This window comes from Mastigoproctus giganteus, chromosome 3 (assembly GCF_048544385.1).
Source record: "Mastigoproctus giganteus isolate SK-2022 chromosome 3, ASM4854438v1, whole genome shotgun sequence".
NCBI classification, from domain to species: domain Eukaryota; kingdom Metazoa; phylum Arthropoda; class Arachnida; order Uropygi; family Thelyphonidae; genus Mastigoproctus; species Mastigoproctus giganteus.
Window position 1 is genome coordinate 157,251,125 of NC_143577.1, and position 24,759 is coordinate 157,275,883.

General features: G+C 36.8%; 1 protein-coding gene across 1 annotated transcript in view; it reads left to right on the top strand.

Annotated features, from left to right (window-relative positions):
- The window catches only part of AP-2sigma (adaptor protein complex 2, sigma subunit), a 57,590-nt gene extending 41,398 nt beyond the window's left edge, over positions 1-16,192 (top strand). Inside the window, exon 4 of the mRNA XM_090370733.1 lies at positions 15,865-16,192. Within this exon, the coding sequence (XP_090226859.1) occupies positions 15,865-15,966 (102 nt within the window). The 3' untranslated portion in view covers positions 15,967-16,192. The remainder of the gene's footprint in view (positions 1-15,864) is intronic.
- Positions 16,193-24,759: the final 8,567 nt, after the last annotated feature.

A 24,759-nucleotide genomic window follows, 5' to 3' on the forward strand; every position in this document is an offset into this window, starting at 1 on the left:
CAAGTCCAAATAAGACAAATGAGGTTAACATAATTTTATGTTAACCTCAATTATAAATATGAATGATTAATATTTATAATTAAGCAAAGTGCAGTACCAGAATGCACATTCAGACTCATATGAAACATAAACTGTATTTAAATGTATACATATTGAAACCTTAACAAACCTGTTTAAAAGGAAAATTTTATAAACACAATAACTTATTTTATTTAACCAACAACTTAAGCCCTGGGAGACTGAATATAAATTTGAAATGAAGCTCTAGACTCAGCTGCACAGATAACCATCTCTACCCCATAAAGAGGGTTGGCTGCTATCTAGTCAACTGAAAATGTCCAAAATTAAATTTCATAATCAAAAGCAACAAGAATTAAAAACATCAATTTAAGACAAAATTAGAATAAATCAATAATACAAACCTCGAAACAACTTTGGTACCCTGGGGCTCATCACAGACATCCTTTGTTATGACAGTCTAGGACAGTGGTTTTTGAGTTTTTTTTTTTTTTTTTAATAATGGCACCCTTAAGTAATTTTATTTTATTTTGTGGCACCCCTACTCAATTTTCGTACCTGTTAGATCCGATTCTCTTTTTATATATATATATATATATATATATATATATATATATACATACATACATACATACACACACACTGAGTGATCACTGGATTATGACCACCCTTATGAAAAGTGAATGCGTCTCATTGACCACGTGTGGTACGAGAGTGTACAGTTAGTCGACCTATGTAGAATAGATATGGTGTCAGTGGTTCAGTAGGTGGTGGGGTGTTCGAGAGCAGCCATAGTTAGTGTACCAGGACTGGTGTCAAAATGGCAAAACTGCAAAGGTCAGTGAAAGGTTGAAGTTAGAGGTGAGCACTAGGTCCAATGATTCGTACTGGTGAACAGGTGCAGCACTGTTCAAGAGTTGACTACCCAATACAACATGGGCCAACCTGGAACAATATCTGCTATGACCATGTGTCGCACACTCGCACGTATGGGCTATACCAGCAGACGACCCCTACAGCATCCTCTCCTAACCAAGGTTCATCAGCGTAAGACTTGTTTGGTGCAAAGAGCATGAAAGTTGGACGTTAATAAACTGGTAGAAGGTGTGCTGGTCAGATGAGTCACGTTATTTACTCCACGGATTTAGCATAACAACATGAGACTCTTGATCCATCATGCATGGTATCAAAAGGGCAGGCCGGCGGAGGTGGTTGTATAGTGTGGGTCATTTTTCACTGGCAGAAACTTGGACCCCATGTGGAACAACATATCACTGGTCTCTGCTATCGTCAACTGCTTGCTGACTGTGTACACCCCACTATGTAACACTTTTTCCCGAATGGCGATGGTGCCTTCCAAGATGACAATGCGCCAAGCCATCGTGCACTTGTTGTGCAGGAATGGTTTGAGGAACACAGTTGACTTCCAGCATATCAGTTGGCCTCCGAACTCCACCGATATCAATCCCATAGAGCACTTGTGGGATACTATGGAAAGCCATATCAGGCATCTGGAACGTGTAAAATTTGGAAGTTTAGAATTTTCATCTGCACTATCATCTGGATTGATTTAATTTTACATCTGATGTCATTTGCACCAAATTTGCTACGCCATCTTATTTTTCTACCAGTAATCATATATAATTTTTTTTTATTATTATTTAGGAGCATCGGCGACTAAGGCTATGTTAATCTGTGTATATTGTCTATAAATTGAGTATGTCCTGAGGTCGATTTTCTGTTTTGCTGGATGAAAAACCCGCATTTCTGGGGGGAAAACCATGCTACCCTTGCCCAAGCCCGACTAACTCAGCCACGTTGTGAAAAAGACCCATGAAAATTCTTCCCTTCATCGACGGGGGTTTAAACTCTGGTCTTTTCCAGCCGGTGTGGGAAGGAGGGCGCTATGAACTGTGCTGCCCACAAGGGCTTCAGTAGTCATATCTTCAAAACCTTCCCCTCTTACCAATGTAGCAAGTTCTATCACACCAATTCTGTTTTCTGCCTGTTCGATCATATTTCCTGAATGAACTGACTCTGGCCATACATTTTTCCACATGCATTTAATCATAGTGATAAAGCTATGATTCTGATATAGTCCACAATTGAGAAATGTTTCCATGCCTCCATTACTTCAATAGATTCAGAATCAATTTTTTTCCAAAATCCGTTGTAACAATTTTCTGATGGAATGAGTTTTAAAGGTGGATATAATGCCATGCCTTAATCTAATGGCTGAATGAAAGAAGTTTGTATTAACCCAGTACAGCTGTGGCGGTAGGAACATAACTTCAACGTTTGGATGACTTAAATCTTTTGTATGGCCTGGTGTGCTATCCAATAGTAATAAAACTTTGAAATCTAGATTTTTTTCAACAAGTACAAGTGCAATAGCACAGAACGTAACACGGGAATTTCCCAATAAAATAAAATTAAAGGATTTCTCTTCTTTTTTTTTTTTTTTTTTTTTGTTGACTAGCAAGCCAACAGTGGGGATTCAAAAAGAGTGGAAACGTTGAAAAATTACATCTAACATATAGCAGGGTTTTCCCCGCACAAAAGCTCAAAAATACCCTGTTGTGCAAGGTTTACAGAAAATTCTCTAATCGTGTTAGAGCGAAACCGTGTTGTAGAAGTACTGGGTTATACGGAAGTTGTCTGTGTAGATACACCATAGACAACTCATAAAGAATAACTATGCTCGTAGCGTGAAAGGCACCCACCGATGAAAAGCCAACTAGCTTTGAAACGGTCCATCTGGATGGTGGTGCCCACAGAGAATAAATAATAGTAGTCTTTCTTCTCTATTAGTGAAGCGTTACTTATTTGGGGTAGTGCAGTACTTGGTAACTCGCGAAGGATGAGCACAATATGAGATACAGATGAAATTATGCCTTTTTACACTACGATCGTAGTTTTTATTTAAGAGTTGTCTATGGTGTATCTACACTGATATTATATAGATATCGTAATGTTTTATTCATAGCTGTGGAAGAGACAGTGTCAAGCTTCTGTAAGTATTTTATTTTATTAAAAGAAATGAGCGCAGTGAACAGGGGGCAAAGCCCCCCTAGTTATTATTATTTTATTTATTTTTTAAAATTAATTTTTTTTTCCCCCCACACTATTTGAAGTCTTTTTCTTTTACCTTAATACATAACAGACTTTATTTAATTTTACATTGCATTCGATTATCCGAAAAATTTTGTTATCCGGAAGATGTGTGACATTATTCTGGATAACTGATGCTCTACTGTATTAAAATTGTGGGAAGTTTTGAGGTGTGGGTATGGAGGAGAATGGAAAAGATAAGATAATTCAGTAAAGTGGGAGATGGAAAATAAGCGATATTTTATTGCAATAATCAGGAGGAGGAAGAAAAAAATTTGATTGTGTCTGTTGAGGTGAAGAGTTGATGGAGAGAAAAGTTGAGAGGAAAAGGTCCGGAGGGAAACCGAAAAAAATATGGTAGATGAATTAAGAAGGGATGATAGGTATGGGAAGTGAAGAGAAAGGCTGATGGTAAGGAGATATGGAGTAGTTGTTGTTCAGTGTATGCCTGGATCTGCCCATGGCAGAGCACTGGTAAAGATGATGATATAAATTTGTATACTTCTGGACTCTCTATCCCTAAATTTTTCATGCATATATGTAGATTCAGAATATTTTTTTAGTTTGTCAGCAACCTCAACAGGATCATCAATAGTTATGCCATTCATATCCAGCAGGCCAATGTGGTTCATTTCCTCCTCTAGTGTTGCATAATTTTATTTGCATTCTTAGCCACCGTCTTCTCCTAATTTGTCTTAGCTTGCCTAACCACCACCCAATTAGCCTGATTGTAGGCTAGTTTATATTTACTTCAAGTTTCTGTGTCCCCCTCCTGATAATTTATAATCATCGGATGCATTTTTTGTCTCATTAGTTCCTCTGACATCCATTAAGATCTCCTTGAACAGTAAAACGTGGTTATCATCTATGATTACTTCTCTGAAGGCTTTCCATTTAGAATTTGAAATTTTTTTCACTGAAAAGAAATAAAAGCTCATTGAACATTGTAATGACCGTAATGAAAGCAAGATCCCTTCCCATAGTAATATGTTTATTTACATCCAACCAAAACATGCAAAGATCACTGCCCCTTTGGTTCCTTTATCTGGAAATTTCTAATTCATGAAGTATTACTGCTGGTAATCAGATCAAGGTTATTGCTTTCCCTTGTTGCTTCTCTAACATGCTGGTGTAGAACACAAAATTCCAGTAAATCCAGGAAGGTTCTACTATGTCAGTGACTTGCTCACAAGTTCTGGTCAACATCTAGATAGTTAAAATCCCAAATTATAAGACATTCTGATTTACCACCCCATTCTATTTGTGCATATAGTTGTTCTTTGGTTGTAATATTTTGTGCAGCTTATATTTGTGTTATGTATCAAATGTACCTTAAATCTCTTTAATCACACTCTACACTTTCAGTAATATATTTTTTAAAACTATTTGTATGGATAAATTTCCTTCACCCCTTTTCACTGTACCACTTTTCACTTCACCCCTTTTCAATACTTAAAGAAAGGTATTTAGTTTCATCTTTCCTCTTTTGGCATATTGTATTTTCACCATTTAGAACACAGGTTAGAAGTTTCATTGTTTGTTTTCTATACTGTATTCTATTTTATATGAAATGAAAACACCACACTGCTTGTAATAAATAAAATGAGTACTTTTAGAATCATCAGTAATACAATATGCATGAAATATTAATTGAACATCTAGAATGTTTGTACTGATTAGTTAATGGAAACTCTCTTAGCAGGCAACCAGTATTTTATTTTATTTGGACTTCATGCATCATGGTCTTAGTTGCTCATGTGCTATAAAAACAAAAAATCACTTACTCACTAGCTAGAATTTTATTAGTATTGAAATTAGTGTGTTTCTGAACATGCAAAGTATAACACAAGGATGTAGCTGAGTGGTCAGAGCAAGAATGCAATAGCACTCTTGCTCCTGACCACTTGTTGTCTGAGTGGACCATGGTTCAAGCCTGTGATGACAAAATACAATTAATGATTGTATTCATGATTTATTGTAAACTCCTCTGGTGGTTTTGTTGGAGTATAAACATATCTTAAATATGCCATTTTAGCTTACTCAGCCTGAGTGATATGTCTCCTTGTCTTAGAAGAAAAATATTGCTGTAATCCAGCTTAAATACAGATGACTAACATTAAATAAATTGATCATGCCTTGAATATTTCAAATTTAAATAACTTGGCAAACCTTTATTTTAATAACAGCACATTCTCTGATAGCTTCATAATAGGAGTAAACTACCTTTTTTTTAGGTTGACATCATACTGGATGTACATTATCTGCTTTTCATTCAAAACAGTAAGAATAAAGTACACTTTCAGTTTTAAAAACATTTGATTTTCTGTACATTCAAACTAACAATATATTACTATTGAGATTTTATCCTTGGATAGAAAAAACTGGCTTCTTTGACCATTATATCTTTGGAGCATTTCACCAAAATTTCTTAGTTTAACTGTTTAAAGTTTTAGCCATTTGGCAATTTATAACTGTTATAATATCAGCGTCTTTCTCCTGTATTAATTGTAATCTTTCTTCTCTACATACCTGTAAAATCCTGCATTCTTCATGCTGTCACACTCAGATACAATACATGAGAAGCACATGTTGACTTTTAACTCAACAGCATCATTGCTTAAATATCAAGGGCATATACTAAACTTATGAAACAATGTTGATATTCAAACATTGGATATGTTTCTTTGAAAGATAAAGACTGCACAAACAAAACATACTTTACAAGTTATTAAAATTGTGAATGGTTGAAAGTCTCAAGCGGAAGAATATAATTGTAGAAGTTCATTTTGTTCTTAATTTTCATAATATTTGAAGAAAAACTGTCATATATAAAGCTTCAAAACTATAGTTTGTTATACTCATCACAATCATTTAGCCTATAACACACTCCTACTAACATTTATTTTCCTAGTGCTTATGTCGCACCAAACTGACTGAACATACTGGAAACTGGTGCACTGCCTTAAAAAGTTTATGCTTCTTAACTGAGTGTAACTCCTCCCAAACATGTCCTTTCTGTACACATTGTAATCACTATATTCAGGTAGCAGAAGTGCCCTCTGTGGCTGAGAGGCACTGTTTCCAGTATTAGTAATGGACACATAGGCGCCTCCGTGGACAGGAGCAGCAGTGCGTAGCATACACTTCTTGATCAGACCGGGGTTCGAGCCCACGACCACCAACAAATATGGAGGATGCGGAAAGGTCGGAATGACCACTGCATAGCAATATGGCCTTAGTTGCTAATGCTCCTAAAAACCAAATAACAACAACAATGGACACATGGTTCAAGGAAGCCTAAGGCTTATGCTGCACCAGCCAAAAAAAAAAAAAAAAAGAGAATAAAATAATATTAATAAAAAATTAAATAATTAATAAATGAAAAGGAAATAGACAAATTATGTGTTTCAAACTATTCAGCTGACCTTTGAATTTCCCCAGTATACTTAGTATCCCTCTGTATTCATTAGATGACTTTACCAATACCTCAAATTCACAAAATTTACTTGCTACACTCCTAGCATTGGTGTGTGTTTTTTTTTTTTTTTATATATTGTATTATTCATCTTCTCTTTGCATTTTTGCTAGCTTCAAATTTCTCATACCAACAACATTATTATTCTGTAGAGAAAAGTTTGGTGATTTGGTTGACAACATTGAATACTGCAGGAGTTGTCTTAGAGTTCCTGGATGAAATTTTTTACAACAGGGTAATTCCTAACTGCAATTCTAAGATGTTTGGCAAAGGACTAGCATGGCCCAAATGTCATGTAATTTAAACCCATGCAAATTTTCTCTTGGGTTGTATCAATTTTTATTTGGTTATGGACAGAATGTTTCATAAGAAACGATGAACCGTTCCCACTGAAGAAAGCAATTGAGGAATTTTTTTTCTTTTTTTTTTCTTTGTCAGAGGAAATGTCAAAACATGTTTTTCACTCTGACTGTAACACATTACTGATGAACGTGGAGGACATATTGAACATGTTTTGATATGGATTCAATATTGCTAAATACAGTTCTTGTTAATTTCTGTTTCTAAACAGTATTTTGTCCTTCAGATGAATAAAAATCACCCTGTTTATGTGCACCTGTTTTGTTCTTTGTAACCCTAACATGACCGATAACCATTACAGTAGAATCTCAAACTACACAAACTGAAAGTACTTAGTTAACCACTGATTCAAACTTATGTTCAAGATTCCTACTTATAGCCTGCCCATTTTATGATGGTAGTTGGTCATGTGTGAGAAGGGAAGGAATGGAATGGAGAGAGGAAGGTTGACATCATACTGGATGTACATTATCTGCTTTTCATTCAAAACAGTAAGAATTCTGTACTTGAACAAGATGATACTTTATGTATTAATATGGATGATAATGTATCTTTAACCAAGACATGGACTTATCCTGATTGTACTTTAAGATTTATGCATATTCAATTTGTGCAGAAAAGTTTATCTAGTTTAACTTTAGTACAACTGTTTTCTATAATGGAACCTCAACTTAACAAGGATTGTTACCTACACAGGGGTATCGGGAACCTTGCATACTTTGGGGCCCCTATTGTATTTGCTTGTTTCATGAAACCCCAAGCAGTCTTTCATATCTTGTTTTCCAGGCTACTGAGGTATTAGAGATACTAAAAGTGCACATCATCTGAAGATTTATTTTATTTCTGGTGGAATATAATGAAGGAATGAAAGTTCCATTTACAGAAAAAAACAATTCATGAGATGGATTTGCAGTTCCTAATTTTGCACATGGTGCATCTACTAGTGAAAGAAAAATTACTTTCTGATAAAGCAGATTAAGTTGCACTTCCAGTTCATGACTCGCGTAGTGAACAGTTTACACTTTTGGATAATTTTGTTATTTGTGGCATATGATGCAAGAAAGCAAACTTATAAACCATTAGCCAAAAAAAAAAAAAATGGAAATTTGTTCCAACAGTTGACCACCTGCTGGCTGAAGATAAACCTCCACACATGTATCCTGCAACCATCCTTCCTTAATTTCAATTTATGCCCCCTTGTACAGGGGCATATTCCACTGTTGGCTAGTCAACAAAAAAAAAAAAAAAAAAAAAGAAGAAAAGAAAAAAAAAAGAAGAGAAATCCTTTATTTTATTTTTTTGGGAAATTCCCGTGTTACGTTCTGTGCTGTTGCTAAATGTTCGGAAATAATATATTGTCATTTTTTTGTGATTAATACGTATTATTATTCACATGCTTTCCTAATATTCAAATAAAGATAATAATTAATAAAATATTGATAAAATAAATAATTAATAAAACATGTGCATGTATAAGTGTTCCTAGGTCTATCTAAAAAAAAAAAAAACCATGCAGACACCTGACTGCCATGTCCCCCCCCTACGATGATACCTGGATATGCCACTGCCCTTGTGTGTAGTCAGAGCAAGTGGAAGAATAATTGAGCTTGCTCAATTCATTCAGTCTTAAACACATCAATCAGATCACCTCCGAAGTGCCTAGTTTCCAGATGATGCAGTTGTAGAACTGAAGCCTTTCATTCCCTTCACCAATCTCATTTCCCTTCTCTGCACACCTGTTCCAACATCCATCCTAAAATAATGCCTCCAGACCTGTATACAGTACTCAAGATGCAGCCTAACCATTTCCTTGTAAAATGGGAGAATCATCTCCTTATGTCAGCTAGAAAAGTTCCTGTATATAATTGAAAAAACCCCATGTGCTGTACTGGCAACTTGTCTGGATTGCTCAAAGAACTTCTTATATGACTGAAAACTATCCCCAGGTGGCCTTTTACATTTTCCACTACCCTGAGTGTAGTACCACATAGTTGGTACATTAACCTGGAATTATTACTACCCATATGCAGTACCTTGCATTTGTCAAGGTTAAATTTTAACTGCCATTCTCATTTATTGAAAATCATTTAGCTCCCTTCAGATATTCATAAACTCCTGGCATTTCATTCCTGATGTGTGAATGTAGCTGCCAAATACCTATTCAGTTTGTCAGCAACCTGAGCAGAATCATTTTTTTCCCCTCTTCTATGAGTCTCATCAGTAGATTTGACATCCATATATAGGTGATTAACCACCTTCCTTCTAGTAATTACATAAATAAGTCTGCTGCTTGCTTTTGTTTGCATTCTTTTCCAAAGAGTTCTTGTAATCTGCCTTAGCTTACCTAATCTCCTTTGTGACTTGATTGTGGACTAGTTTATATCTGCTATATATATGCGTGTTTGTCACCTGATAATTATATGCCTCCATCTTCTCTGCCATGAGTCTCATCCATACATCTGACATCCATTTAGGTCTAAGCCTTGAACAGTATCTCTTAATTGGTATAAAAAGTCTAGCTTCTGCAATTGCTTCCCCGACTGCTTCCATTTTTACTGTGATAACTTCGTCGGTTGGACCCACTTTATAGAATTTAATAACTGAGACTGCTGAAGTCACCTCTTTCTCTTGCCTTTTTGACAGCAATTACATTTTTAAACAAATCCCATATCAATACATTGTGCCACTTAGTGGGTCTTTTATCTGCAGGTTCTTAATGCATGAAGAGTTACTACTGATAATCAGATCAAGAGTATTGCTTTCTCTTGTTGCCTATCTGATATTCCTGTGTAGAAAACAGTCACTCAACAAATCCACAACTCTCATTACTGCGTGAGTAACAAATTCACGGGATCCAATCAGTATCTGGAAAGTCAGTCCCCCAATTATCAGACATTCTGAATTACTGGCCCACTATTTCTCTGTACAGTTCTTTGTTCTTTTTGTCACTGTCATTAGCCCTATAACACATTCCTGTCATCATTTTTGTTTTCCCAGTGCTTAGGTCACATCAAACTGACTCAACATTGCACTGGCCACCCATGTCAACTGGATGCATTGTTTTTGATTTTATGATTCTTAATTAAGGGCAAGCTCCCCCTGCAACTATTACTCATTGTATACTCCCCATATTCAAATTCTGAATGCCTTATATCTAAGTGACAGCATGTCCCCAATATCTTTCACAGTCTTCATTTGACGATTTGACCAGTACTTCAAATTGCAGGATATTTCAGAGACTGCTGGGAGTCATTGCGGTACAAGTAAACACATGGGTTGTGTTAGGGTAGCTAGGAATAGACTATGGGAAACAAGTATACACCTAGCATTGGTGTATACTTGCGTGTACACCAATGCTAGGTGTTCACGCAGGTATAAAATTCATCAAATTTAAATAAATTTGTTGAATTTGAGGAATTGCTCAAAACATCAAAGGCAGATATTGTTGGGATATCAGAGACGTGGTGTCACACAGATATAAGGAATACGGAACTGGAATTTGGGGAATACAATGTGTATAGAAAGGATAGACAGGAGGGGAGGAGGGGTTATGCTATTAGTTAAGAAACACATAAAATCCAAGGAAGTGAAGCCAGTCAACATCGATGGACAGGGCAGTGTCAAGTCAGTTTGGTGTGACATAAGCATAGGGAAATCAAAATTGAGAGTAGGAGTGTGCTATAGGCCTAATGACTCTGATGAGTATAATAAGATATTGTACAGGGAAATACAGTGGGCCAGTAAATCAGAGAGTCTTATAATGGGGGATTTTAATTTCCCAGATATTGACTGGAATTTGTGGGTTGGTCACTCACACACTAGCAAGGCTATTGTGGATTTATTGGATGATTGTTTTCTACATCAGCATGTTCGTGTGGCAACAATAGGGAGCAATACTCTTGATCTGATTATCAGTAGTGATTCTTCATGCATTAAGAATCTGCAGATAAATGAACCACTAGGTGGCAGTGATCACAGTGTGTTGAAGTGGGATTTACTCAAGGAGGTAACTACCATCAGAGGTAAAGGGAAGGGTTTTTGTTTTCGTAAAGGCGACTATGATGGTCTGAGACGGTATTTAAATTCTATACAGTGGGACCAACTGATGATGTTACCAACAGCAAACTCAAAATGGGTAGCATTCAAGGAACTAATCTTGGAAGCTACCAGGCTTTACATACCAACTAAGAAATATTGTTCAAGGTTTAGGCCTAAATGGTTGTCAGATGAACTAATGAGACATGTGGCAGAGAAGAAAAATACATGGAATACATGCAAATTAATGGGTGACATGGAAGCCTATGATAGATATAAGTTGGTCTGTAACCAAGTCACAAAGGAGATTAGGCAGGCAAAGGCAGACTACGAAAAATCCTTGGCAAAGGATGCAAAGAAAAACAGAAAAGAGTTCTTTACCTATTTAAACTCAAGAAGGAAAGGGATGAATCAGATTGGTCCACTGGGTATTGATGGTTCAACAGTTGAGGATCCTGCTCAGGTGGCTAACAATCTAAACGAGTATTTTGCATCTACATTCGCGCATGAGGAGTTATTCAGGAAGGAGAATGATGTAGGTAAAGTAAACATTGGCAGTGAGCTAGATGATTTTGTAATAACTGAGAGGAAAGTAGAGGAGAGATTGTTGAGGATAAACATAAAAAAGGCACCTGGGGTGGATGGGATCTATCCAGTTATATTAAACGAGGCAGCAAAGGAAGTAAGCAAACCCCTAGCCATAATTATGAGAGCTTCTTTGGACTCAGGGGAGGTACCCATAGACTGGAGATGTGCAAATGTAACCCCAATTCACAAAGGAGGATCAAAGGCTGACACAAGTAATTATAGACCTGTTAGTTTAACTTCTGTTCCAGGTAAATTAATGGAGGCACTGGTTAAAGAAGCACTGCAGGATCATCTAGACAAGAATTCAGTTATAGCTCAGACGCAGCATGGTTTTGTTAAGGGCAGGTCTTGCCTGACCAATTTGATTGGATACTATGATGTAGTCACAAAAGAACTGGATGCAGGGAATAACTTTGATATTATATATTTGGATCTTAGAAAGGCTTTTGATACTGTTGCACATGGAAGACTGCTGCACAAATTGGAGCAGTGTGGCATTGGAGGCAAATTGCTGCTATGGATAAGGGGATGGTTGAGTGGCAGAAGACAGAGAGTGGTAATCAATGGACACTGCTCAACGTGGACTAATGTTATTAGTGGAGTTCCTCAGGGTTCAGTGTTGGGTCCGTTGTTGTTTTCGGTGTTTATGAATGATATTGATGATGGTATATCAAGTTTAATGTCAAAGTTTGCAGATGATACAAAGGTTGGCAGGGTTGTTAAGGACGCTACTGACGCTATGCTGCTGCAACAGGATCTGGAAAGGTTGAACAGATGGGCTGAGAGGTGACAAATGAAGTTTAACATTGACAAATGTAAAGTACTACATATGGGAAACAGTAACCACAGAGCAACGTATCAACTCTGCGGTACTACACTGACAGTGGTGGAGAATGAAAAGGACCTGGGGGTAATTGTGCAGCCAGATATGAAGTTCTCTGAGCAGTGCAGACGAGCTGCAAGAGTAGCTCATGGCGTCTTGTGAATGATATACAAGAATTTTTCTAGCAGGGATAAGGAGGTGATTATTCCCTTGTATAAGGCAATGGTTAGGCCACATCTTGAGTACTGTATACAGGTCTGGAGGCCTCATTTCAAGAAGGATGTAGAGCTGCTGGAACAGGTACAGAGAAGGGCAACAAGATTAGTGAATGGAATAAAGGGTTGCTCTTACGAAGAAAGGCTTAAGTTTTGCAAATTACAGAGTCTGGAGACTAGGCACCGGCGAGGTGATCTGACAGAGGTGTATAAGGCTTTGAATGGTTTGAGCATGCTCAATGCCAATGGGATTCTTTATCTTGCTCAGAATAATCACCTCAGAGGGCATAAATTCAAATTGAGGAAGGACGGATGTCGGATAGATGTGCGGAAATTTGCCTTTGGCCAGCGGTTGGTTGGTGGAACCAGCTTCCATCACTTGTTGTTGAAGTTGATAGCCTAAACAAATTTAAGGCTGAACTGGACAGGTATTTCGAACGAACGGAGGGGTGAAATGGGAGTGGTGTTTTTTTTTTTTGGCTGATGCTGAATAAGCTTGCTTTCTTGCATCATATGCCTCTACTAATGCTAATGTTAATTCATTTCCTATGCTCTTAGCATTAGTGTATATTATACAAATATACTTGTAACTGTTTTCACTCTTAGTAACCCTCACACAACCCATGTATTTGCTTGTTCACGAGGACCCCTCAGTAGGTCTTGAAATCCACACCTTGCTTTTCAGGCTGCTGAAAAGCAAGGTGTGGTGCATATCCTGAGAGAAGCATCTGAAGAATCACTTTCACATCTGCCTGTGGCTACTATTAATCTATTTCTTCTCTCCCCCAGGCTATCAGTTTTCTGACCTACCTAACTTTGAATCGAATAGCATCAACAAATATTCCTCCATCAATTCTATTTAAGTATATCACACCCCTATAGAAATAGTATCTCCTGTTAACAAGCACAGACCATGCTGGGAAAAATTCTACCACACGAGCATTGCACAATCTCTCCAGAGGCAAACTGATTGACAAGGCTTTCATCATGTATTTCATCCTATCGTATTTGGACAGGATTGCAAGCGCTTTCAGTCTCAATCCAAAACTCAACACTTTCTTTAATTAGGATTCAACATGCTTTGTACTTGTTAATTAACTCCTCAGATCTCCTACTCTTAATATCATTAGTACCAATTTGTACAAATTGGTCCTAATGATACAAAAGTATCACTGGGATCAATATTACATTTTGTGCCCTAAAGATGACTGCTGCACTAAAACATCTATTGTAGCCCCTGGTAGACAAACCCTGGTCCTGTTCAACCTGTCCTTTATGTGTAATGTATTTCCTACTTCTCTGACATTCAATTCACCAATTATAGCCTTCCTCTGGGACCAAAGATCCCCATTGCAGAGGATGCTGTTGTCTGATGCTGGTAATGGGCTCAATTGTGGGGTGTGCTTGATGGGTTCCTCTTTTTTAATACTTTGAGGGCATCAGTCCTATTCTTCTTACCCTCATATAATCCCCTCAGAATACCAAGTTTGCACTTAACCTCATGCCCTTTGCAAAAAATACACAACGGCATCCTCATGGCTGTATCACATCCTGCTAGAAGTAGCTTTGCAAAAAGAGCACAAGTGACATAACATAATCATGATTTAAAGAACTGTCCTTTTGGAAGTTCTCCCCTGAATCAAAGCATTCCTGCTAACTTTGAGCTATTAAAACAGGTTTTAATATATTTTTAAATTATAGTTTATAGGCCTCTTCTGATACTGGTTATGCTGCTACAAAAATGTGTAGAAAACCTCCGTTTCACCTATACTGTTAACAGTGGCCTCAGTATTTTAATGTTCTTATCAATACAATGCAATGGTGGCAAAATTTGAATATTCTAATTGATACAACACAGTGGTTGGAAGAAGTGAACTGTGATTTCTTAAGCAATCACAAGGCCAACTAAAGAACAAATTCACTAACTTAATCAGACAAATACAAATAATACCCCACTAATTTAACTATAAAAAAAATTAAGCAAGAAAGTTCCACTTAGTGACTCTCAAAAACATTGCACATCCAGATAGCCTTGTCAGTAGTTGTTAATACTACGTTTACCACATTTGTAATACTCAAGATATGTTTAGTTAAATTTAATAAAAACATTTTAAAAATTTTCTTCTTTTCAACTCTTTTTTTTTTTAAAATGTTATTAAAAAAGGCATGCAAAGCTGAAAAACAATGTTGCTACCAAAATATTGATGAAAAACAGCTCCCCCCCCACTTCCCCAAAATTTGGTATTCCACTTATAGTGCCCTTTGGCACTACAATGGGAACTTATTGTATATAAATTAGTTTTATAGCCTCAGAATTCAGTTAAAATACTATAGGTACACTGTGCTGTCACTTTATTAGGTACACCTACCTAGTAGTGTGTTGAGCCTCCTTTAGCCTTCAAAACAGCTTGAATTTGTCTAGGCACGAATTGAACAATATGCTGAAAACGTGCAGGAATGGAGTACCATGCAGACATGAGCCACGAGTGTGTCACGCAGTTCCTTGAGATTCGACGGATGTGGTGTAGGCCTGCAGCGAACACCCGTTTCCAGTTCATTCCAAAGACGTTCAGTAGGATTGAGATCTGTGGACTGAGTGGGCCCTGCATCAAAGCAAAGGTTTGCAATGTGGCCATCGGCTGTTGTAGTCCATTCGTGACAGAGTGCGACTAGTGGTCCATTGCGATATTTTGTTCTGCACGCCAAGGTTGTATTCTGACGTGATGTGCAACATTGTGGCCTGTCTGTTTGCTTGCACAATTCTAGCCATTGTCCTCTGACCTCTCTCTCTCATTAACAAGCGATTTTCTTCCACAGGAGTGTTGTTGAGAGGATGTTTTTTGTTTGTTGCACCATCAATACACCCTTGAAACTGTAGTGCATGAAAAGTTCAGGAGAACTGCTGTTTCAGAGATGCTTTGTCCAGCACGTCTGACCTACTACCATGCCATGTTCGAAGTCCATTAGATGACTCCTTTTCCACATTCTTACTACGGTTTGTGCGCTTACTGATAATAAAGGTTGTTCTGCTGCATTTATATCCACAACTGTGTTCATGTGACTTGCAATGTTGTGGGACAGACCATTTGTGTTCACAGCAGGGGTATACCTAATAAAGTGGTAGCATAGTGTATATACTAAGTAAATATTGTTACAAGTGATAACATAATAAATTGATTTTACATAAATTTTTTTTCGAAAGCTTTTGAAACCTTCAAGTAATGGTATATAATTTCTAGGTCTACAGTGTAGTTGATGAAATGTTTCTGGCTGGGGAAATCCGAGAAACAAGTCAAACCAAGGTTTTAAAGCAGCTTCTGGTATATAATTCACTAGAATAGAATTTCTATTTAAAAAAAAAAAAAAAAAAAATTGATTTGTCAACCATAAACCATAACTAAAACTTGAAAAGGAGAGATGTTTATTATTGCATTTATGAATGGTGTGCTCTCTAATAAAGTGTCAGAAATATAAATAAGTAAATGTATAAATTATATGTTGAATACATGTACAGTTCAATTTCCATATGGTATTCATAGACTTGAGTGAATAAAGTTATTGTGTAAACCTGTGGTGTAAAATGTTCTGGAAAGTTCATTAGCCAAAATAAATATCAGTTGTTGAGCACTCTGGCTCTTTTTAAATATTATAGATTATATGTCTATAGCTATCTCTTTCTCAGATATGACTTGTTAAAAAGTTTATTTTGAACTGAATTTATTATTGCTGTTTAATTTTTTAACATTAACCATTTGTTTAATTATAAATTAAACAAAAGGTTAATGTTAAAATGTGAGTTTTGATATTTAATTACATTACTCTTTTATTAAATTGTAAAGTTGAAAGATTAAGTCAAGTTTTCCATAGGTTTTCCATACATTTAAACTTGTTCAAAAATAATAAGTTTGCTTGCATCGCTCAAATTAAAGGTAAAGGTTTTGATGTAGCATGACCATATATCAAGAATGCTATGGGATTATCATTATACAACATTATCCATTTATCATGCATATTTTTTAGTTTTAGTACATTCAAGAAAGCAGAGCTTAAAACCGCACCAAAGTGGGGGGGGGGGAACCTTCGTTTTCCTGTCCTTTCCAGCAATTGGAAAACCTTCCTTAAATTTACTCAAAACCTCCACAATAGATGAAAGAATATTCCGACAATTGATTACCTTTTAGCTGAATGCAAGGAAGCCTGAGGCTTATGCTGCACTGGCCAAAAAAAAAAAAATCCTGCATTACTGAGAGGGAGAGAGGAATGATGATCAGGCTCCTGGGTTTGCCAAGCCCATACTCACCAGATGTGAGCCCCTGGGGTAAACCATCAGCATACCTAACCATCTGCCAAATTGCCCTGAAACCACTTGTCTTGGGGTTTCCTCAGGGATGAGTGGGCAGTTAGAACTGGTCTGGTACTAATGAGTTGGTATGAATAAGGAATGCAGTTCCTTTTCCTTTCTTTCAGAATAAATGTTGGTCTCCTACCATCATTCTTTATGCCAACTGTTAAGCTTTTCTCCTACTTTTAGGATCCTGTAGGTTAAAAAATCTTACTCCTTACCTCGAAATGGCTATCTGATTGGTGGCATCTACTTAGAATAAGTAACAATAATCTTCTCGATTGGAGAGGCATTACTTAATCCAAGTATAACCGAATAGGCAAATCATGAAGCTATTCACAATCAGAGATGTAACGAAATGATGCCACTATAATAACTTCAGTTAATTTACTGGCTATAGACATGAAGCTTTTTACTTACTTATATGTAAATAAATAAAATAAAATTAACCAAAATTAAAGCTTTGAAAAGCAGACCAACAAGCAAAAATAACAGAATTTGTATAATCACATCTTCTCCCTCCTTTCACGAATGGATTCACCATTCATTGCATTTAAAATTTTTTATTTTTTTTTTTCTGAAAACTGCTCAGCTCACCTAATTCAGTAAAAACAACTCTTTTTGTTGCTGCTGATGTGTTGGAAAGAGCAAAAACAAAACAGCTGATGGCCAGGTTAGTGTAACAAGCCACTGTATTCAGTGAGCTTAACGGAAACGATTTACCACAGAATAAGGTTTTATCTTTTTGTAAATAATAAATATGCATGCACACAAAAAAAAATAATAATTCTGCACAGCCAAGAGGTAAAACTTTTTTTGCAATTGTAATCAAACATTTTTTCAGCTGTAAGCAGACACTACATTGTCTGCTCTACTACTGGTGTTCTAAAGGTATCTGAAGACTTGGATACATACCTTCTATCTTTAGCAGTTATATACAGTTAAACAATTAAGCGACGTTTTAATGTATGCTTGTATACGTCGAACTGTGTGATGAAGTAATGGCAGCAAAAATGAAACTCTGAGGTCTGGCACTTTATTGATTTTCTTCACAGCATAGCTGCTGTCTTCCTCATATTGATAACTAGTGATGGGCATAATTGAGAGGTTGTAATCAATTATGGCACATAATTGAAATGACTGATTATAACATTTACATAGTTGTTTATGGGCTATTGATAATTAAATGTAATCAGAAATGTGACTAATTGGGGGGAGGGGGAGAGAACTCAAAGAGTAAGATTAGCCAGTGCTGTAAGACAATGCAAAATTCTACATTATCTTAATTCCGTTCAGTCACATTTTTAAAAATTTCATAATCGATTATGATTATGCCATCACTAACATTAATGCGTTAACTATCTGCTCACAAAAATCTACCACAACAAAATAATGAAGGTTTTATTTTAAATGAGAATTACAAAAATTCCACACTGTTCATCATAGTATCTGCCAAAAAATTTCTCTTCATTAATTAATATTGACATTCTGAATTGCTGTGGAAACTTTGAACCAAAATCAAAATGGGCAGTTAATTGAGGTTCAAAGTATCCATACAAGGTTAGAACATGTCAGTATTAGTGAAGAGAGAATTTTTAATCAGATTCTCTATTAACAGTGTCGAATTTTTGTAATTCTCATATCTCCAGTAACTCCCATCTTTCTTCATGATTTTGAAGGTAGTATATTTCAGTTGTGTAATAACAGCCTTAGGGCTAACCTTGGAAGTATTTATAAATCTGAATATATAAATATTTAGATTATAAATATCTATATATTAAAAGTGTTGCCATTCTTTGGAAACATGCCTCATGTTCATTGCTGCCATAAGATCAACATCTTTCTAACAGTGAGTTCACTCTGTTTGATAGAATTTGTCATAGTCTTTATTTTTAGTATAAAATGTCACTTTCATAGAATGATCCAGAAGATTCTGCTATTATAGCCTTGAGACCAAAAGCTCTGCTTTATTCAGTAGTTCAAGATCCCTGATGAGGTCATTAAGCTCACTTTCTGACTTTCTGTGATCCTATGATCATGGTTCAGAAGGATAAAGGATAGGAGAAAATGGTGGATCCCTTAATGTAGACAGCTGCTGTATTGCTTCATGTATATCAATTTGATGTTCATTCAGAGTACAGAAAAACAGTCAGGTGGTTCAGGAATAGGTAGTACTTCATTGTGAGGCATAAGACGAATTTCAGATTGTATATTTGGGTATATCACTGTCCACTTTCTTCATTGCCATTCCTTTTCTGAAAGGAGGTACCATACAGAAGTAAGTCTGCGACGTGATTTGTGGCTCCCTTCATATCATGGGCACTGCAAAAGGCATAAAACTTCCCTTTCGATTCACCCACGTTGAGTTTTAATGAATAGGCTTTAATGAAGGAAAGTGCAGCATATGTGTGGAATCCTGTCTTTGTCCTGGTTGCCTACTTTACACCCAATGTACAAGAAGTAGGCCTTTTTTATGGCTCTATAGTTAAGGGACACTTTCTTAAAGCTAGCATATTAATCTTACACGACATGCTGTGCAAAAAGTAGTATCTCTGAGAACAACTGTTAACAGAACAAATCACCTAGTACCTAGCTGATTTGAAGACTCATTTGAAGTGACAACTATTCACGTGATGAAGAGCTAGGCAACAGTTGCTGATTACATGATAAGTGCATTGTGGTACTGAAACTGCACTGTTGCCATGAGCCATAGTTGATAATGCAGAGTAACTCACTAATATGAGACTCAATTGTAATTAAAAACAATAGCCAATTGACTAATTATAATATGATTTAATTTTCATCAGCATGAAATTTGTCAAGATTTGGGTTTTCATAACAGTTTACACCTTGACCAGTTTACACCGATAAGTAATAATACAGCAGAAGTTAAAGAAGAAATACCAGCAGATCAAAGTACATTTTGCAAGTACAAAACTTGGGCCGTAAGAGAGAGACCACTACCCACAAGTTGTAATGGGATCATGCCATAAGAACAGATGATCCCACAGAACAGATCAAACATAACCCTTACTTCAGAGAAGGAAAAGACTACATACCTGATCACAGTAGAACTGCCTAACTGAGCACTCTTCCAGAAAACCTTCAAAGAAAGGATCAGAATGTACAGACCTTAGACAGGAAGCGAGCTGTGCCACATGGAACACAACGACCATTCCACTCACCATGGTAGTCACCTGTATGGTGAAAAAGACCTAAATAAGAACCTGGCAGCGATATGTCTCCCAGAGAGTGCTTGTAAGGAACTCCAGAAAGCAGGTATCCTAACCGTATGTGGGATAGCTAGATCCAATATCAATAACCAGACATAACGTCCTCCCGACGCAACTAGTAAGTACCTGTCACCAGAAGGAAAAAATCCGCATGGACAAGAAAGGATAAGAGGGGACTCAACAACCCGATGGTTATGGCACTGTTATTTAAGGTATTCTTGTTTTTTGAGGCAGTCTCCAGGGTTTCCCCATGCTGCAGTAGTGTCTGAAAAGCATATTTTCCAAAGCCAGCAAGTGTGAATAAGTGTTGGTGTGTAAAGTTTGTATGTGTTACGTTGAGTGCCGGCACCTGGCAACTTCGCAGCCAGAGGGCAGTGAACACCTGGTCTACTGCCCTTTGACTCCCATCCCATGCCATGTGGAGGCATGCCAGGGACCACAAACAGGTAAAGACTTAGTGGGATAACAAGAAAACATCCCAATAAATAATGAAAAGGAAGGAACATAGTGTGAGAAGTAGAGGTAATATTATGGATGGAAAAGAAAAGAAAGGGGATGGAAGAAATAGGCATCCTAGAAGGGGAATTCAGCGAGAGATTAAAGATTAAAAGATACTAGTGGACAAAGCTTACAGAGTTCGGTAAGGCTACACAGCCAAATAAAAGTAAAACTAATATACACATTTACAAAGCCAACAATTTAAGATTTCTCTCAACTAGAGAAGAATAGACAAATCACTATTTATACCAATAAATAAATACCAAATTTGGTTATCAAAACTACAATCACTTTTGGAGATTAATTTAATTTAACTGTTGTAAGGTATTTTCGCTTATGCGAAGAAATCAACACTCATAATAAGACAGTAAAGAAACTAACATTCTACAACAAAAATAATGATGAAATCAGCTTTAGCATGTAACTTTGTCCATTTTAAAGTATACACTTTCATTAATCCTATCAGGTAGGTTAACCAACACACACCTAAAAGATAACTTAAACATACAGCATGCATCCTTTCCATGCTTAAATCGTCAAGTTTCACATACTGCCCAACAAAACAACAATAAACACAAATCAAACCTTATCCTAAGTTTGGTCCTTACAATCAACTCAAGACCAAAACAGAAAACATCTATTACTCACACTAAGCTAGATACAGAGACCTAAGGATCTCGTCTCGTCTCATGCACAACTGCTATATCTACAGCTTGGACAAACCAATCATGAGTTCCCACAATACGTCTGTGAGTCAAAGTCTCATACATGGAAGAGAAATCCAACCATACAAACCAACTCTCATATAGAGTAAGCATCAGCAGTGCAATCCAAGTTCAATAAACATAATACTCAATAACTAGATAGTATGAATCAGAGCTGTAATACTCAATATGTTCTACGTTGATAATAATATTAGTAAATTAATAAGAGGAGTTTACCTCAATATAGTACGTGGAACACTTCCGTATGATACCCTCCAGAAATTAAAACGGAAAAAACCGACAACTTACCGGTACATTAAAGTAAAATATAAATAATTAAATAATCAATTTAACACAATTCAAAATCAATTCAAAACAATTAAAATTCAAATTAACGCAATTAAAAGAATCTAACGACAATATTCAAAACGATTTTCCTTCCCGAAGCTGACATTGCTTTTCGACCGACTGTCGTGATCACAGGAATGAAAATTACCGAATCAGGTTAAACCTGCAACTTAAATAGTGATTATATGTCTTCGCGCATGCGCGTAAAGGTCCACGCATCGGAGATCAAATATGGCCGCCGAACAGGTGTACAAACAAATTTTTATATTACCAATGGGTTTGAGCCTGAGTGGCTTAATGTCAGAGATCTATCTCTCAACGATTGAGCAGATACATTTGACAACTTTTCGTTCCCGTATCACATACTATGGGAGGTATTTAGACGATGTTCTAGTTATTGCCGATAGTAGTACTGTCCAAGACATTTTACATTCGTTTAATAATGTTCATTCTAGACTCAAATTTACATTGGAAAGGGAAGATACGCATACTAAGTCATTAAACTTTCTAAATTTCACGCTTACCCGGGACTCGAACAAAATACAATTTAGCATCTATCGAAAACCCACAAACACCGGTATGCTTCTACATTATAATAGCTACCACCCGTTCACCTACAAAAGATCGATTATCTTTAATCAATTTCTAAATGCCTATAAATATTCAACGACGGATTCTGCTTTGGACTCAGAAATACAAATATTAACTAACAGATTCTTGAACAGGGGTTATCCCATTAGCACAATAAATCGAATTAGGGTACAAGCTAAGGATAGGATAAAAAATACTACACCAATCAACAATAGTAATATCAAAAAATACTTTATTTCTGTCCCATATGTTGAACAGTGGCACAAACAGCTTAACAGATTCTTTAAAGATACCGAATTTAAAATTATAGCTAGGCCTATACGGAAGTTACACACTATACTGAACAATCGCTCGGTTCTTTCCGCGTTCGCAACACAAATTAATGATCTAGTATACAACATTTCTTGCGGTGATTGCGACTCGTCTTACCAGGGTTCGACGCGGTTTTCTCTTAATATTCGTGTAAATCAACACGAAGCCTCAGTTCGTGCTTCTCGTTCAGCAGCGTCAGAATTAGCCTTTCATGCCATTAACGAAAAACATACTTTTTTATTTAACGAGGCCAAAATACTTAACGTTCAACGTAATTATACGCGACTATTGCAGAAACCGTTGAAATTAAATTACACGAGAATTCTGTTAATGTTCGGCGGCCATATTTGATCTCCGATGCGTGGACCTTTACGCGCATGCGCGAAGACATATAATCACTATTTAAGTTGCAGGTTTAACCTGATTCGGTAATTTTCATTCCTGTGATCACGACAGTCGGTCGAAAAGCAATGTCAGCTTCGGGAAGGAAAATCGTTTTGAATATTTTCGTTAGATTCTTTTAATTGCGTTAATTTGAATTTTAATTGTTTTGAATTGATTTTGAATTGTGTTAAATTGATTATTTAATTATTTATATTTTACTTTAATTATTTATATTTTACTTTAATTATTTAATTATTTATATTTTACTTTAATGTACCGGTAAGTTGTCGATTTTTTCGTTTTTTCCGTTTTAATTTCTGGAGGGTATCATACGGAAGTGTTCCACGTACTATATTGAGGTAAACTCCTTATTAATTAGCATTAGCATTAGCATTAGTAGAGGCATTTGATGCAAGAAAGCAAGCTTATGCAGCATCAGCCAAAAAAAAAAAAAAAAAAACACTTCCACTTCACCCCTCTGTTCGTTCAAAATACCTGTCCAGCTGTGCCTTAAACTTATTTAGGCTATCAACCTCCACCACAAGGGATGGAAGTCTGTTCCACCAACCAACCACCCGCTGGCTAAAGGCAAATTTCCGCACGTCTATCCTACATCTGTCTTTCCTCAATTTGAATTTATGCCCTCTCAGGTGATTATTCTGAGCTAGAGGAAGAATCCCATCAGCATTGAGCATGCTTAAACCATTCAAGGCTTTATACACCTCTATCAGATCACCTCGCTGGTGCCTAGTCTCCAGACACTGTAATTTGCAAAACTTAAGCCTTTCTTCGTAATCTTGTTGCCCTTCTCTGTACTCGTTCCAGCAGCTCTACATCCTTCTTGAAATGAAGCCTCCAGACCTGTATACAGTACTCTAGGTGTGGCCTGACCATCGCCTTATACAATGGAATAATCACCTCCTTATCCCTGCTGGAAAAATTCCTGTATATCATTGACAATACTCCATGAGCTACTCTTGCAGCCCGTCTGCACTGCTCAGAGAACTTCATATCTGCCTGCACAACCACCCCCAAGTCCCTTTCATTCTCTACCACTGTCAGTGTTGTACCACAGAGTTAATACGTTGCTCTGGGGTTGCTGTTTCCCATGTGTAGTACTTTACATTTGTCAATGTTAAACTTCATTTGCCACCTCTCAGCCCATCTGCTCAACCTTTCCAGATCCTGTTGCAGCAGCATAGTGTCAGTAGTGTCCTTGACAACCCTGCCAACCTTTCTATCGTCTGCAAACTTGGACATTAATCCCGATATACCATCATCAATATCATTTATAAATACAGAAAACAATAATGGACCCAACACTGAGCCCTGAGGGACTCCACTAATAACATTAGTCCACGATGAGCAGTGTCCATTGATTACCACTCTCTGTCTTCTCCCCCTCAACCACCCCTTTATCCATAGCAGCAATTTGCCTCCATTGTCACACTGCTCCAATTTGTGTAGCAGTCTTCCATGTGCAACAGTATCAAAAGCCTTTCTAAGATCCAAGTATATAATATCAAAGTTATTCCCTGCTTCGAGTTCTTTTGTGACTGCATCATAGTATCCAATCAAGTTGGTCAGACAAGACTTCCCCTTAACAAAACCATGCTGTGTCTGAACTATAACTGAAGTCTTGTCTAAATGATCCTGCAGTGCTTCTTTAACCAGTGCCTCCATTAATTTTCCTGGAACAGAAGTTAAGCTCACAGGTCTATA